This window comes from Astatotilapia calliptera, chromosome 12 (genome assembly GCF_964374335.1).
Source record: "Astatotilapia calliptera chromosome 12, fAstCal68.1, whole genome shotgun sequence".
Taxonomy (NCBI): Eukaryota; Metazoa; Chordata; class Actinopteri; order Cichliformes; family Cichlidae; genus Astatotilapia; species Astatotilapia calliptera.
In genome coordinates, this window is record NC_137433.1 from 26064541 (window position 1) to 26082410 (window position 17870).

The 17870-nt window shown below is 38.9% G+C and overlaps 1 protein-coding gene across 1 annotated transcript in view; it reads left to right on the forward strand.

Moving 5' to 3' along the window:
• The window catches only part of ipo11 (importin 11), a 128511-nt gene extending 111358 nt beyond the window's left edge, over nt 1–17153 (forward strand). Inside the window, exon 30 of the mRNA XM_026188417.2 lies at nt 15138–17153. Coding sequence (XP_026044202.1) covers nt 15138–15302 — 165 coding nt within the window. The 3' untranslated portion in view covers nt 15303–17153. The remainder of the gene's footprint in view (nt 1–15137) is intronic.
• The last annotated feature ends 717 nt before the right edge of the window (nt 17154–17870 follow it).

Genomic DNA, 17870 nt, shown 5'->3' on the forward strand with positions numbered 1-17870 from the left:
AGGGGCAGCCGCGCCACTGTCCCAGTAAGAGCTGAGGAGAGTCCCAGATGAGGGCTCACTCAGCAGCCGCGGAGCAGAAGCCAGGGGGAGTTGCAGTGACGCGCCCGTGAGCTCCGCCGGCAGCCAGCTGTGCCTGAGTGACCGAGCCCCAGGCCGAGAGGCCGGGGGCACCCCACCTCCGAAGTGGCCCGAGCGAGCCCCAGGCTCCAGGCCCCGATAAGCGGCCGTCAAGGAGTGAGCCGGTGTGTACCCGGACGCCCACCCCCACACACAAAGAACCATCAACGCACCGATACCTGAGGGAGTCCGCCACTGGCAGGGGAAGTGGTGGTGGGTGGAGATAGGCCTCCAAACCTTGGAGGGCCTGAGATGTCCCCAGAGAGGTGGCGTCTGATACCCAACCTGACATATAGACACAGACATACAGGCACACACATATACAAACATCCATTCCCACCCTCATGCTCTAATATGCACTTAATATTAATATTAAATAAATTCTTACAACAGCTGATCAAGCTTAAACGTGCTGCTGTTGTTTAGCGCGACATCCGCTGGTTTCCTCTTTCGGCGCAAAGTGAGCGATAAACAAGAGAGACGATCAGCTGATCACTGATCAGTTTTCATGATTGAAGTAGCAACAGGTGAGGGAGGGGGGAGAATGAAAGAAGGGGCAGCTGTGCAGCGTAAACACAGAATAACTCCAGCTTTGTGCCTTTTCCATTGTAGCTGAATTACGGGACAAACTGTTCCTTTTCACCTCAATAAGAAACGCGTAATATTTTCTCTGAATACCAGACGGGACGATTGGCAACTCTAATAACTTATGAACAAAATAAAGTTCAACATCAGTGTCATAGCACCCACCCAGCTGTATAGAAACTCCGTCAAGCTAGCTATCACGCAGTACGGAAAAAGTCAGCATAACGAAAATAAACTCCACCTAAACTTGGTTTATATCTGACCCAGAGAGACTGCAGGTCATAACTTCTTACCTGAAGTTCAGTTCACACTTGGACCGGCGGCCGCCTCGGGTCTCTCCTCTTGCCTCCTTTTTCCTTCATCCACCTGCTGGCCTCCACCACTTGCTAATGTTACTGAATCTGTGGAAGCTCCGCGATGCCACCACACGAAGTAACGAGTAACAACCCTATCTAAATCCCAGTAACGAGTAACGCGTTCCTGATTTTGGCATAATAACTAGTTACCGTGCTCGTTACCACAATAATAACGTAGTTACTGTAACGCGTTATTTAATAACTCGTTAGTCCCAACACTGGTGATATTACACTTAAATTTGTTCGCAGGGTAATACAGAACATGAAGCAAAACACACTGATAAAGAAAAACTGTTTTTTAAGGCAACACGATTAAAAAAAACAAACATCAAATACCTCCTTCGGTAGCGGTAATAACAATAATACAAATATTTGTTGTTTTCCATGCATGTGAGAAGCCTACAACCACTTAAGAGAAAAAGTTCCTTGTAAATACTCAACTTTGGTCTGGGTGATTTGTTATTCTGTGCGCTTCCTCAATTAATGACATTTTACAAAGTTTTAAACAGAAAAAGTTGCTGACTGCATCTTTCCCCTCTTAGTGCCATCTTACAAATGCAGAAGTTGGTCTTTTAGTGCATACCAGATGGCACACCAGATTTCAGACAGGATGTCTCATATCACTGTTTGACCAAGCTTGTCACTCAAAGCCCTGGTTCAAAGATTCCTCTAATTCATGGCCTTCTGCTTAGAGCACTAAAAAGAAATGTTTTTCTGATCCTGCTAGTAGGGCTGGTTTGTAAAAATGCTGCAACTTCAGTGGTGTGGAACTGGTTTGGCTTTCGTCCGTCAGATACACACCAAAGCACAATTTTTGGTAGAGCATGTTAGTGGGCCATTGTTATTACTGTTTTCTTCGGAGTTGCTCTTCAAATCCTTTGATTTTCTGAAAAATCACACAATAATGATTTAAATGTTGAGTCTCATGCCTGTTTAAGCTACACATTTTCTAGTATGCACCTGTATGACAGAATGCTGAGGAACTCTTACATTAAGCCCTTTAGTACAGTACTAATTACGATATTGCCGTTCGTGCTGCCTCACTAGGTGAGGAAATTACTGCAATCAAGGAATAATCTGCTCTCGAAGTCAAGAGGCCATGCCCTAATGAAAAGTAGAGAGAGATGTGTACATTTGTGTATGTGGTGTTTTTATCTTTGTTTTTATTTTTTCTTTACAGCGATTATTCTACTCATGTCTCAACTCTGTTCTGTCTGATGTTGTTTGGTTTCTTTTATGTTCTTTATTGTAGTAGTTTTCTAATTTGTCAGTGCAATGTATACGTCCTGGTACTGGGTACATAGCTATTAGTAATGAATGCACCGAGGGGTTTCCAAAGCACTCCTTTTTTCTGTTTTCTTTTTTTTAATAAACTGAGCTCATGGACATATAGCTTTGAGCACAAGTTTAATGCATTAGTGATGTAAAGTCACAGTTTCCCACTGAGAGGCTTACAGATAAACAATGAGATATGCCTGTCATGTCTTTCTTATAAGATTTAATGATGCACTATAAACATGACTATTAGTAAGCCTAAGGGCATAATGATAATCAACATCCAAGGCCTTAGGAATTGATGCCCTATACATCATATCACCGTATTCCTAAACAGAGAGACAGCTTCAGCTGTTTTCGTTTTTTGTTTTTTTTTTCTCCTGCAAACGATAGGAAAGTTTCATTTCTGTCTTAATTTCTTAACTAGATTGCCTGTGTGATGTTTGAATGTACATACAGCCATCATAATATTGAAACTCTGTTTTTTCCAATCATGCCACCAAAACAGCTTTTCCTTTTAAGGCATGGATACAGAATTTCTAGCTGTGTTGTCTGGTGGCTGGCACAAGAACTTTGGCAGTGAAGTCTTAGGGACTTGTTTTAGGGGCTTGAGTCTTCATGGATTGATTGGCGTTCCAGTGCACGAGTGGATACTCGCCTTGCTTGGGATCTCTTGGGAGGCAGAGTTATAATGCCTTAGGCTCTTTGTTTTGTTCCTCCAGCCCTTCTTGGCTAGCTTTTGCAATGTGGCAGGGCATCATGCCTTGCTGTGGACAGCTGCTGCTGTCAGGCGGTGGGTGTTCAGTGGTGAGGTGAGTGGTCAAATTATGTGTCTGTGAAGGTTCTCAGTCATCCAGGTCATCGTAGTCAAAGGAGCTTGCAAAGAAAAGCGTCTGGACTTCTTTAAGTTGCTTGAAGACGTTTCACCTCTCATCCGAGAAGCTTCTTCAGTTCTAAGGTCAAATGGTGGAGAGTCCCAGATATAAACCTCTTTCAAACCATCAAAGGACAGATGGTTTTGAAAGAGGAGTGAAAGAAGCCATCTATGTCCACCGTGAGCGACCATCTTTGAACAGAGGCGGGGGTTTACGACACCAACTCTCTGCCATCTATAATCCAGTTTTGAGATCCCTTCCCAGACGCCTTAACGCCCACTCACATCCTGGGCCATCTGACCTCAGGAATTCGCATGATAAGGTGGGGCCAGGTTTCACAATGAACACACCCGAAACTCTGGCTGATTGGGACCCACGCCCAGTTTCCCACCTTGGCTCAGGCGATTAGAGGATCATCAGGGGGTCCTTTTGTCCCTCTGTGGGGGGTTACTCCCACTAGGTTTATATCTGGGACTCTCCACCATTTGACCTTAGAACTGAAGAAGCTTCTCGGATGAGAGGTGAAACGTCTTCAAGCAACTTAAAGAAGCCCAGACGCTTTTCTTTGCAAGCTCCTTTGACTGGTCAAATTATGGTTATTTTCCAACACCATACCCTCACTCTATAAGGTATGGTATAAAGTTCACAAAGGTCAAATGCAGTTTGTGAAACTACATGGGTACACAATCCTGCTTCCAGCTGGATTTTGTAGTATGCACACTAGCATGCTTTTCTGTTCATGCATGATCTAATACATACTTGGAGAGAACTGCTGAAGTTTATAAAGAAAAAGAATAAATTCTTTATATTGTCGCTAACTGTGTGTCTGTTTTAAAATGTAGGCAATTAGCTGCTTACAGTGAGAGCTCAGTTTTTATACTTCATTTTAAAAGTGTAACTAATGATGTCCATTACCCAAGCCTCAGGTTTAATTTTCCATAAGAATCTCCTACATTAAATTATGTAGATGTGTTGGGTATTGCATAGTTTGTTGTAGTCTTTGTTTATTAGTGAATGCTAGATATATATATTGAAACACTTGTAATGAAATGTTATTTGTAAAACTAATATAGCCTGCCATTACAGCTGCTGTTGTGGATTGCCACAACCTTCACAGCCATCCTGCAGACATGTACAGCAACTTTAATAACTGCTGCCATTTATTTAGACTCTTTCTTTCCTGTCAGTCTTTGCAAACTAACTTAAATAATTTCTTCCTTTAAATTTTCAACATGTCTAAAAGTACCACCTCGGTACAAGACTGTTCAAAGAAGTCTTATCATTAATTAACGCTAAAATGTTAAATATGATTGATGTATCTCTATCACTGGATAAGGTACCACAAGCTTTTAAGGTGGCTGCAATTAAACCACAGCTTAAAAAGCCGTTACTTGATCCAGCTGTTTTTGCTCATTATAGACCAATCTTCAGGCGTCCTCCTATTTCAAAAAATTTTGAAACTGCTAATTGATCATTTGCAGAGGAACAGAAGTTTCAGTCAGGTTTTAGCATTTCACTGAAACAGCACTAGTGAAGATTACCAATGACCTTATGGCCTCTGACAGTGGACTCATCTCTATGCTTGTCATGTTCGACCCCAGCGCAGCATTTAATATCTTTTCTCTGTCCCCTAGCCCCCAACCGGTCACAGCAGATGGCTGTCCCTCCTTGAACCTGGTTGTGCCGGAGGTTTCTTCCTGTTAAAAAGGGAGTTTCTCCTTCCCACTATTACAAAGTGCTTGCTCATAGGGGTCATCTGGTTCTTGGGGTTTTTTTCTCCAAAATACTGTAGAGTTCTTACCTTAGTGCCTAAAGTCCCTTGATGCGACTCAGGCTCGATATATGGAATTATATACATAAACCTGAAAGGAACTGCACTGTGTGTGATGAATGCCTGTATCATTTAGAATACCTATATAAATTGAAATTACATTCATATTATTTATATTAAGAAGTTATGCGTTGATCCTGAGGGGTTCTTTAGAGTAGGTCTGCCAGGCTCCCTGATTAAGATATAATAAGGCTGTAGAGAACCCTTTTTAAATGGTCAGAAGCAGTAGTCAAGCAATGAGTGTTAAAATCCCCCAAGACTCAGATTTCAGCCATACATGTCTTCAGTCATTTTTCTGATATTATGTATTAAACGTCATTGCAAATGCTTACTGGATGACTAAATGTAAAGTGCTTAATGGCTCTGACGCTTTTCCGTAAAGGCTGCTGTCTGTAGTTGTCTATAGTTTGTTACCTTTGGAGAGCATTATAGCATTGGCCATATATGATCTTTTTTTTTTGTTTTTGTAAGTAATGCAGATTCTTTGTCTGAGGTTTTCATTAGCTTAGCAATACTGTATGCTAAAGTAGTAGAAAGCAATGCGGTCTCAAAGGTTTTTTTTTTTTGGGCAACGCATGACTGAAAATGCCTTATTAGCATAAATTCATCTGTATTTTTGAGCGAGACGTAAACAAGCAATTGGTCAGGAAATTTCTCCTATTTACTAGTCTAAAGATTTGATTAAAGTCGGTCTAAATTTTAAACAGTTAACCCCCTTAAAGCTGAAAATTTGCACTTCAATCACTTCTTGATTATTTCATTTAAACTCTTCTGTGGTGGTACACAGAAAAATTACAAAAAATCAATCTTTGTCATTGTAAGTGGTGGGAGACAGAGTCTGCAGGCAACACAAAAACACCCAACTGACTAAAAGCAAGGTACTGATCACTTCTAAACGGAGCTGTGGGAGTCCAGTGGTGCAAGTGCAGTCAGTATCGTTTAATACAAGTCAAGACAAAATGCCATTGGTGCAATGAAAGGGACAGTCTGCTTCTGCTCAGCTGCAAGGTTGGTGAGATCAGGATGTCTATAGCCATTATTATACTGACTGAGTTGACTTTATATCACCAAGCAATACTTTTTTCCCCCTCACACTTAAATTTCTTCTGTAAATAAGAGCTAACCTGATCATTAGATCTGGACACTCTATTTATGAATGTTTTGTTCCCATACTTGGATACACAAAATTCTCAAATTATGCAAAATTTATTTTTAATTAGTTATTTTAACCTTTTTTTTTTTTTTTACTTTTTTCTTCAGTATCATCTACTGTGCCATTTGTTCCTGTCCTGGATTTATTTAGGGCTTTTGGGACTAGTGGACATTTCCTGCACATGTTTGTGTTTTATATGCATCAAAACACACTTATGAGACAGAAAGATTGTACTGGAGGTTTTCACAGGAAGAATAAATGTGCTACTGCAAACACAAGGACTGGCTGCTCCGATGCTAAGAGACTCCCCTCCAGCCACTGTATGTTTATGCTTTAAGAGCATAAAAAGCCTGTAGTGGGCTTTAAAATGTTGGAATTGAATTGCTCTCGAGCTGAATGTGAATAACGACACATATGAGTTTGTGTTAGTCATCGTCAAGCTGAAATTATGCTTTAAAAATTCACATCGAATTGGAATGTCTGTGGAAAGAAGATTTTAGTGCTACATCTTTTACATTTAAAATGTGGAATTAACATGTCTATGTTTACATGTTCTATGTATGTTTATTTATCCCCGCCCAATAACTTAAGATATATGCTTGCGTGTATAAGTATGTAGGTGTCCTTTAATCAGGACAGTGTATGTGGGGACAACAGTCAATAGCTGATATCTGCAGCAGTTGGAGTAGAGGTAATAGGATTAGTGTCAGACTCGGATATTCAGCAGGCCCATTCCCACCAAGCCAGCGTAGCTCTGCCAACAAAACATGCACACATATAGACCCCCTCTCTTGCATAATATCCATTAGCCACACTCTTATATATGCTTCCATAATTACTGGCATAGGAGCAATTCTTTGCTATCCTTATTCTTTGATGTTCATAATCAGTCTCAACTTCAATCTGATGTGACGCCTTGCATTAGGGCAATGCCCCATTATCCTGCACTTTTACTGGAAAAAAAAATCCCATGAAAAGAGCAAATTCAACAATTAATCTTTACGTGATTTTGTCTTTCCGTGCTTATAAGCATCATACTTTCTAAGTGGGATTTTCTTAAACCACAATGCCTATGATTATTGTATTGAAGGACCATCATTCATGGCAGCATTTTTTTTTATCAGCAGTGAAGGTTTTTGACACATCATGATTATGCTACACTTTATAGAATGATTTTAATCTCGAGTTTGGTCTTTTAATGTAAACTGGATCATCTTTTTTTTTTTTTTAAACTGTCTATTCAGATTGATGGTGTTTTCCATGAGCTCACCCACTGGTTTTAAGTAACTATAGAATGAAAAATATCTTTTGCAGCACATAAGAAAATATGCCTGTGATAAATTGGGGACTTTTTTTGTATATAGATTCGATCATATACAAGTATGCAGATATTATTCACAGATACTAAAATGTATGGCTTAAAACTTTTAAGCTGCCAAGTTGTGAATAATTTACTACAAGTGGTTGGCATTGTTTGCACCGTATGCCTAATGCAACACATATTGTTTGACACAGACAAGCCCAGTGATAGGTCTGTTCATCCAGAGACACTGATGAACGTAAACAAAAAAAGAGACAAAAGTATTTTGCATGTAACATATGTCACGTTTCAATTTAATTCAATTTAATTTATATTTCCAAATTTAAAACAAGTTGCCTCAAGGTGCTTTAAATTGTAAGATAACGATGTTACAATAATACAAAAAAACTCAGAGAAAACCCCAATAATCATATGACACCCTTTGAGCAAGCTTTTTTTGGCAATTGGTGGGAATGTAAACTCTTTTAATAACAACAAACCTCCAGCAGAACCAGGCTCAGGAAGTGGAGCCCATCTGCTGCGACCAGTTCAGGTGAGAGAACGAAGACAGGATAACGACGCGCTATTGAAGAGAGCCAGAGATTAATATCAACTAATGATTATAAGAAAAGTTGCGCGTGAACACACAGTGAGTTAAAAACTTATGTCTTGTCACATAAAGTACTGTATATAAGCAGGAAAGTACTAAATCATTTGATATCTGCTGCAACATTTGATTGGTAGTGTCAGAATTTGGAGTAAACAGTGTACCTGTAAAAGCATGGATCTATCCTTACTTGTGTTAATGGTTCAGGCTGGTGCTGGTAGTTTAATGGTGTGGGGAATATTTTGTTGGCACACTTTTGGGCCAGTTGAGTGTCTCATAAATTCCTTTATGGACCAAAATGTAGCCATCTTCTCAAAGTGGTTTCTTGAACACAGTGAGTTCACTATACTGAAACGGACAACAAAGTTGCCAGATCTCAATCCAGCAGAGCATCTTTGCATTGTGGTGGAATGGGAGATTCTCATCATCAGTGTCCAACCAACAAATCTGCAACAAGCATAAGATGCCATCATGTCAGAATCGTTGCGGAGAAGCATCTTATTTAATCAATGCCACCAAAAGTTAGGGTGGTCCAATGTGTCAGGTATGGAAAGCCCTTTTCCCAGTAAAAAAAACACTCTGTTCCAACTAAAGAACAGCTGCATACAATAACATTAAGTAGCCCTCTGTTCTGTTTAGGTAAGCCACTTTACACCTAGAAGTGGGGTGACATGATCAAATAATTTCATGTTCCAAACTCTCTCAGGTGTGCTGAGGCTATATTCTTCTCCAGCCTGCTGGCGCAGATTAGCTTATTTCCCAGACAAAGGTGTATGAATAACTTCCAAGCAAATATTGAGTAGAGGCTAAATTACATGTTTTTGGCATGGATTTGTGAAACTGTGCCACCTTGAAAACAGTTGTTCGTGTGACAACACTGGTTGCAGAAAAAAGATGCAAGCAAAAAGGTGTTTGGCAACCTCTCTAAGTAATGTCAGAACAGATGGAACAAATGTAGGCTTTTTATTGGGTATTTTGCATGAGGTAAAAGCGGACTGCCGTGGGTGCTTAGGATCATTATTATTATCATTATCGTCATAATTACAGTTTTTTCCTTCAGAGCGTATCTCGCCTACTTCTCTATTCTGTCTCCTTCTTTTTTTCCCCTCTATATCTTCTCACTAGACATCTACCAAACCTTTTCCACTTCCTTCACATCTCATTTGTCTCTTCTATTCATCCTCCCTCTCATTTATCTTCTTCTGTGGCATGGCGACCATTGCTTCTTTATCAGTGAGCTGCAGCAGGAAGCATGTCACTCTCCCTCTGTCCTTTTCTCTCATCATTATTCCTTTTCTTTTCCCCTCAAACTTTACTGGTTTCATATTTCTTTCCTACTTTTTATGTCGTGGAGGGGTTTTTGTTGTTGGGGTTTTTCTTTTGTTTGTTTTTGGCTTGTGCGCAAGGTTACCTAATATTAATACAGATGCATATTTTTTTTCTTTCAGTTCATCCTTTCAGTCAGTTTTACTTGTAGTTGTTTTTACTATACCTATTGTTTTGGCAAACCATGTTTACTTTTTTGGTTATTGCACTTGCACTTCTTACTCTATCATTTTCTTACTTTATCTTTTCCCCACTTATCCAGAGCCCCCAATTACTTTGCCGTTTTATCTTCTTCACAGTACAAACTCCAAAATTGAAACCTTGCCTCAAATGACCTGAACCAATCATATTTCACATAGTTCACTCCCATCAAGCAACTGAACAAATGACATAAATGAGAAATGCTTCCAGTTTACAAAATCACCTTCATTATGCAGTATTTGTGTCCTGATGGGATTGTTTTTGTCTTCCCTTCTGTTTATTAACAGAATGGCTGAAATTGCCATGCTAAGGTTTATACACCAGATTTGGACTACCTGCCAAGAGAAAAATAATGAAATAATGAATAGAGAAATAATGTTGCTTATGAAAAATGCATTTAATCCTCAATGTTTGGGGAAGCACATTAATGTAATCACTTTACATTTGTCTAACGTATTACTGCTCCTAAATTCAGCACTCAAAATGCAAATGTTAATCAAATATGTGTCACTTGCAGTGCATGAGTTAAATGATCTCTATATTGAAAGTCATACAATGTGGTTTTGTGTCTTTGTTTTGTTTCTTGCTTTTTATGCAAGATGGTGTAAAAATCACCTAACTTTGATTAACACAGAAAGCTGTATAGAAATGGCAAAGTATCTACAAATCAGGAAGTGCAAAGATCTCCATATGTCATTAGGAAACTGCTTTGTGCTGATGTGTGTGAAAATGTAAGTTTTAAAGGTAGAATTATCAATCTAAGTGTGTGACAGCGCACCTCTCGGAGTAGTGCAAAAGTCTAAAACGTGTCCAATGGATTACTCACTTTGAACCAAATAAATACTGTATTATTTTTGCTTTTAAGTGTTATGCATAATACATTATAACCCAAACACTGATAATGCATGACAGAAAATTTACATGCAGAAAAAATAAGAGAATATAAGTTTACTTTTTTTAATGTATATGATGGTATTTGTTTAAGACGGCGATGCCATTAAAACCTGAGTTGACAATAGCTTCTCTTAAACAGCATGATGCTTTGAGTCAAATTTGACCACTTGAGAGCAGCTTACATGTCTAGTTAGAGATTCTAAAGGCGACGAGCTGGCGAGGCTGCAGATGATGTGTTGTAAATTAGCTGATGAAATTAACATTTGCCCGCAGTGTAATCCACTAAGCCCGGTGCTGTCAGCATCTCCTTACACAATACAGTTCTTAGTTTACACTTCAATACATCATGCAGGCCCACAGTTCATTACATCACACAGAAGTCGGTGTATGTGCTCACACACTCGCGCTCCTGCGGGGTATTTGTGTGTTTGCAGTTAGACATGAGGCACCACGGGATGTGAGATAAAAGCTGGAAAAGTACAGGTTATTGCATCATTAACTCCAGTTAGCATTTGTCTGCCTGACTTAGTTTCCTTTCATATCCTCTGCTACAGTACAAATGTGTTTTTCGACTGAATAGAGTAGTCTGTTGTAGTAAACTGTAAGAGTGGAAATAGGAGAGCAGGTCTGAGAGATCAGAAAGTTGAGGATCTAAAAAAAAAAAAGGCTTACTATTGTGAAATCTGTGAGATTATTATCTTTGCAATATGTCCTTGCTAATCCCAGTCCCGAAACCAATATTGGCAATCATTGTACTAATACCATTTGTCTTTGTGTGAGCCTGTCATTCAGAGAGCTTTAAGGATCTTGGTCCCTGGTACACATGATGTTGTGTGAATTAAGTGTGTTTAAAGTCCCTCATTGGCCAATTTTAAATAACACTGATGGTTTTATAGAAATAACTGAGAACCGTTTGCTTTGGAAAAGGACAACAGTAGTCTCGGGATTACTTTAGAGATGAGGGCTTTTACAGCCCCTGTCATTTCAGCTGTCTCTCTTCAACTCTCTCATGTTTCCCACTCATCTCTTTTCTCTGTCCTGAACAATGAGGTAGAGCTATGATTGCCCACTCTTGCATCCCACGTCATCTTGTTTTTATCACTCGCTGCCTTTATGGGGTTCTTTGAACCACCTTACTTAGCCAGTTCCTGGTACTTAATTCCCATGCATGACGATTCTTTCCCTCTTTTGTCATATTTGTCTCCTCGTTCCCTTATCACATTTCATTCCTTTGTACCCATCACATCTACACCTTTTGTTGCCTCGTGTCACCGTTATTTTTTTTCCTCTTCTCTTGTCTTCTCATCTCCGCCCTTGTTTTTCCCCCTGTGTTGACAATGGGTCGTGCATACTGTTTATACTGATAGTGGCAACATTGTAAACTGCTTTTGATCAGTGTTGCTATGTGCACAGTCTCAACACAGCATGTCCTAAATACAGTCCATTGCTCTATCTCAGAACTTTATTTTTTGGGGTACAGAAACATTTACACCTCAGTATTACCAGGTTGGCCCCCCATTTTCCTTAAGAACGGCTTTGTTTCGTTTGTGGGACATATTCAACAAGGTGCTATTCCTGCGCATCCACAATTTGATTTACTGTTTCTCCAAAGCCCAAATGTGCTTTATTGGATGGGAGACATGGTGATTGTGATGAATTCATTGTGAAACCAGCTTAAGAGGAGTTTTGTCAGGGATGTGTTATCCTGCTTGAAGCAACCATCAGAAGATGGATACACTGCGGTCATAAAGAGATGATGATCGCAGCATAATAGAGGTTAGTTGTGGCATTTTAACAATGTTCACTTGGTTGAAAGGGGTCCGAAGTGTTCCAGGAAAATACCCCGCCCCCCACCTCACTATTCCACCACCAGCAACAGCCTGAACTGCTGATACCAGGCAGGAAGGACCCATGAGTTCATGTTGTTTATGCCAAATTTCTGTTACAACAGAAAATGACTGTTCTTCTGCTCATATCACTTATGTTACTTCCTCTTTGTGCTGGATGCGGGAAAGGGGTTTCTCTGTATCTCTCTTTTTCCATTCATCAGAGGCATCGTCTGTTCTCCAATTTTGGTGAGCCTTTGCAAATTTTATCCTCAGTTTCCTGTTCTTCTCTGACAGGAATAGGAGTGTCACCTTGTGTAGTCTCCTGTTGCTGTAGCTGATCTGCTTCAAGGGTCAGTGTGTTGTAGGTTCAGAGTTGTTCTTCTGCACACCTTGGTTATATCGAGTGGTTATTATAAATCTAGTAGATCAGCAATTTCCAAATAACTCAGACCAGCTTGTTTGGCACCAACAACCATACAAAGTCACTTAAGTTAACTTTCTTACACATTCTGATGCTTGGTTTGAACTTCAACCATACAATCAAGACCATATCTACATAAATCCATAAGGTTGCTGCCATGTGATTGGGTGATTATATACTTGGGTTGATTAGCAGTTGAACAGGGTTAACTAATGAAGTACCTTGGCGAGTGTACATTCTGTTTATTTTCTTAATTCTATTCACTTATCAATTTCTCTTTAATCTTTATTAATAATAAAAATTTAATAATAATTATAATATTAATAATTTACACTACTTCAGCAAACTTTCATCCACACCCTATCATATGCAAAGACTTGAATTGTTTTTCTGGCATTTTTCTAAAAAGCTCATTTAGTATATATGAAGTGTGCAGTCCTGATAAGGGGCTACATTGCTGCTGAAATATTGTAATCTCTACATACAGACTTAATTGCTTCTATTCCTGTTTAACCCAAACTAATCTGATATTTACTGAGAAATATGAAGAATTGCATTAATAATGTTTTCCCTAGTTTGATCATAGTAGATGCTTAAGAGGACCATGGTGATTAAAAATGTATTCAAGTGCCATGATATGTGGCTTCTGACGCACACACCCATACACACAAAAAAGACCTTAAAGATGTTGTGGTATACAGAGAGAAGGTAATTATGCAGCTCAGATGAAAGCTTTTCCATTAAGCCACTCTGCAACATCCACTCTTTACTAGTTTGATAGCATTGTAATGACGAAGACCAAATTAGTATGACAAGTATTGTTTCCAGTGATTGGCTAGAGACTAAGATTTGCCACTGCAATATTGTGCTTCTCTAAGGACCCAGAGTTGTTTTTCAGTTGTGGGCTGATGTGATTAAGAGTGAACACGCTCGCCAAAATGTCAAGTTTGTGCTAGGTGATAAAGGAGATCACAAGGAGAGTTTTTTTTTTTTTAATTCAAGATACTCACCTGCTTTGAAGCAACAATGATAATTAATCTGTGGGGAAATCATAGCAAAAAAAAAAAAGAGCCAGAATACGTGGAAATGTTACAAACGGTGATATAGTAAGGTACCCACACTGATTAAAAACATATAAGGGTGACTAAAATTGTCTTTATACATTTTATTAGACACACACAAAAAGAAATCTTCAAAACTTGACTGCATGCGTGGAAGTTTTGTTTGTGCAGTGGTGTTAACAGAACTTGTATACCTCTCTAATTTATTTGCAGACCGAGTCCCGGCTTTCAGGCTTTTGCCATCTGTTGTGTTTGCCTCTGCTTCATTTCACAGAAAATAAATGACAGTGTGCAGGTTTACAGAAATGTGTTAGCTGTAGTCCACCATTCAAGTCTTCTGTGCTTGTTTTTGTTTTTTTGTTTTTTTTACACTGTTGTCAATTATTATTTTTCCAGCGCTTTCTTCGGTATAAGATGAATGACAGTGACTGTGAATACTGAATTATTTTTCCTTGTGTACGTTTTCTGTTAGTTATATATGTCAGAGTCGCCACACGTAAAAGGTTTCTGTTGTATTTTCCTCCTTTTTTGTAAAAAAATCCACAGTGCATTTTCAGTGAAAGTCCTTTACACACCTACTTACACACATTGCAACACATAGCAGGCATTAATAAAATTAAGAGTAATTAGTGGATTTGCCTTTTTTGTCAGGCAGGTCATTTTATGGATTATGTTGATATTCTTTCTTTAAGTGAATCAAGATTACACTTTCTTTTCTAATTAAGATACGCTTTCCTTATTCTCTAGGTGTAGTATCTCTCTGTAGTCATGAATTTTTGTGTTTCATCCTGTTTTGTTCCTGTCACATACTTTGTATATATTGCTCTGTATCTCTCCACTATTTATAGTGTGCAATACCAATAATCCTGCGTCGTAAAAAGGAAATGTGTAGTTGTCCTTCAGAGTGCTAAGTATTCATCTAAACCATTAAAAATTCTGAAAACCGGAGTAAAAGCTTCTATACCGAGACAGTAACCAAAAATAATAGCCTGGTGTAGGGCAGCATCTCTTCCAAAAGTTATTAGATCATGGAAATGAAATCGAGTCTGAGAGGAAAAAATCAAAAATCCAGATCTGAGTTTGTACCAGAACATTAATCCTCCCTTCAGTTCAAAATTGGATATTTACTTACTGTATCTTGAACAGCCTCTGAAATGAATGTATGGGAACTGTTAAGACCTACATTACAACCATGAGCAGCTGGTTTGCTGGTGTTTTTGTTTTCTCCCAAAGCGCTGCCTAACAGACCCTTTCTCAGGTGGGATCACTAATTTTTCCACTCTCCATTTTCTTTGTCCTCCTGCAGTTGGCCCTGGAGGATCCGGTGCACAGCGTTTCTCTCCAGCAGTTTGTCTATGAAAAGCTGAAGGCGCAGCAGGCCCTGATGGGGGACCAGGGCTTTGGAGCCCTGATGGAAACTGTGGACACGGAGCTCGTCAGGCAGCTCCAGGAGTTCCTCCAAGGCCTCTAAATCACATCTAAAGTCTTCACTACCTTACAGAAACGTCCTTGCCTAATGCTACCCTCTGACCCCATTTTTGAAAATGTACTGGAAAGGCTAACAATCTGCCTGACATGTGGACTCCTAATTCAAACCTCCCCAACCTCTGCCCATGCTATGCCTTATCTATATTCAAAACCTAGCCTTGTCAACTGTCCTCAGCTAACACCCCATGCCCCCACCGACCCCCGCCGCCCTCTCTATTATCTTATTTCTTGTCCTTCCCTTTTTTATAAAGACTGGGTTTATGTGGGTCAGAGTATCTTCACGTTTTTAAAACACCTACATGACAACATCAACGCACTAGAGCTTCCACTCAATACTTATATTTTTCCTCACTTTTTTTGGTTTTGCTGTGAAATAGGTAGAAAATTGAAAAAGTTAAATTAATGTTGTGACGGTTGGGGAGTATGGGGGTGGGGGAAGAATCATCTGCAGTGCCAGAACAGGAGCCTCGGACTATTTTCTATGGAAAAACATACAGATTGTAGCAGAAAAGGGGATAAATCAAACCTGAAGGACCTGAAGCAGTGTTTACAGAATCTATTCTTAAAAGAGGAAAAAAATGAAATGTAATTTTGTATGTATGTAAAGTATGGATGATATTCTGCCTGACATTATTTGTAGTTTGTTTTTACATCATGTTAATTTCTCTACAGCTATTTTTTTTAATAATAATTTTGTCATAACCTGAGGTCAAATTGAAGTAACTACTGAGAGAACTAAAGTGTTTTTTTGGTTTTCTTTGTATGGTGGCTTAGAATTTTGTTTTTTGTTTTTTGATTGCAGAATGGGAGCTTTTTAAATGGTTGATTTGTAAAAGTGCTGAACTATGTTTATATATACATACCGCTGCTAATTGATGGTGTGTTGGAGCACTTTAATAACCAAAATGGTCACATCTTTTTCATTCTTTTCACGTCAGTATACTTAAACACAATTGTAGAAGACCTCAGAGTAGTGCGACAGGATTGTGCATACTAGGCTGAAGTTGCATTAGGCGCATTGAGAGCCTTATCTTGATTTGGTGCCACATCTTCATTTTGACTTATTCCAAATGTGACATGCTGTTAGGTTTCGTCCTCACTTTAATTTGGAAGAATTTAATTCTGGCCTGTGCGGCTGTTATCAAGTGGCTTTCAGAGCCATTGAAAAGAATCACAATGCATCACTGGTGGAAAAGAAGTTAGCTGTCCTGCAGTCTTTTTATTTTTGTTTCTGAATTGGCCTGTAATTGGCGTGACAGTTTGATATATTTGATTTGAGAGGAGTCATTTGTTTTTGTGTTCTATCTTAAAATGCTTAATAAATAGGAACGAACCTATTTGATAAAGAAAAGTAATAAATTACTGAATATTGGCACTTAAGTATTTAATAGTTGCATTTTTACACACACAGTAGGAAACATTGTCTAAACTATGTCGCAATTTTAGACTCATTTACATAAGTTTTTTTTTATGGTTTAACAATTTGTTTTCTTTTTTCATCGTGGTGCGTGTTAACCTTCTCGAGAAAGCGATGGCCCTGACATTAGCTCCTTTGACACTGTGATAAGAGTTGAGTAGCAGTCAGAATTACAGCCTTATGCTTTCAGCCTTACCTGCCCGTGAAACACAAGACCTTTTTACTATTATGTTGACTACTTAACTAGTTCAACAGTAGAAGATTTCTTCACTTGTTAACTCTTGATTGAAATTATTAAGTTTGTTTTCAAAACGACATAGTAGAGGAAGTTCTGGAGCTATAACTCTTGGTTATGTTTTCATGGGGAAAAATACTTATATTCCAAAGCCTTCAATAAAATGCAGTAATCAGCCAGAATAGTTGTCTTTGTATTCCCAGTGCTTATTTTGTGTAACTGAAAACAGTAGTCCCTATTGAGTTTTTGATGTACTTGTTTTGTTTTTTTGTTTTTTGCAGTCTTATTCTATTGAGTGCATTTTTCTAGCAGATCAGACATAATTGTCCTGCAGATAATGCAATGGACTTGGAAGTTGTCCTTAATTCTGGAACCTCAAGGACTGAGCCACTGATTGCAGTGAAAAGGAGCACGAGTGGGAGAGGCTGAGGACACTGAAATATGATGGTAAGCATAAGGTTTAGATGCATCCTCTCTTGAGAGTACAGCATGACTGATGTGCAAACTCAAGTCAGTTTGGTAGACGCTCTTTTTTTTCTTTTTCATTTTTTTAAAGGAAGCTGTCAGTTAGAAAAATGGGGCAATAACTACTGAGAAAGTACAAGGAAATGAACTGGCAATTAGTGGGAAATAGAACTAGATCCTACAGCCATGCTTGTGGCTCTTTGGTTTGAGCAACAGAAAAAGTTCAATTCAGTTCAGTTTTATTTATATAGCGCCAAATCACAACAACAGTCCCCTCAAGGCGCTTTATATTGTAAGGTAGACCCTACAATAATACATACAAAGAAAAACCCAACAATTATATGACACCCTATGACCAAGCACTTTGGCAACAGTGGGAAGGAAAAACTCCCTTTTAACAGGAAGAAACTTCTGGCAGAAGCAGGCTCAGGGAG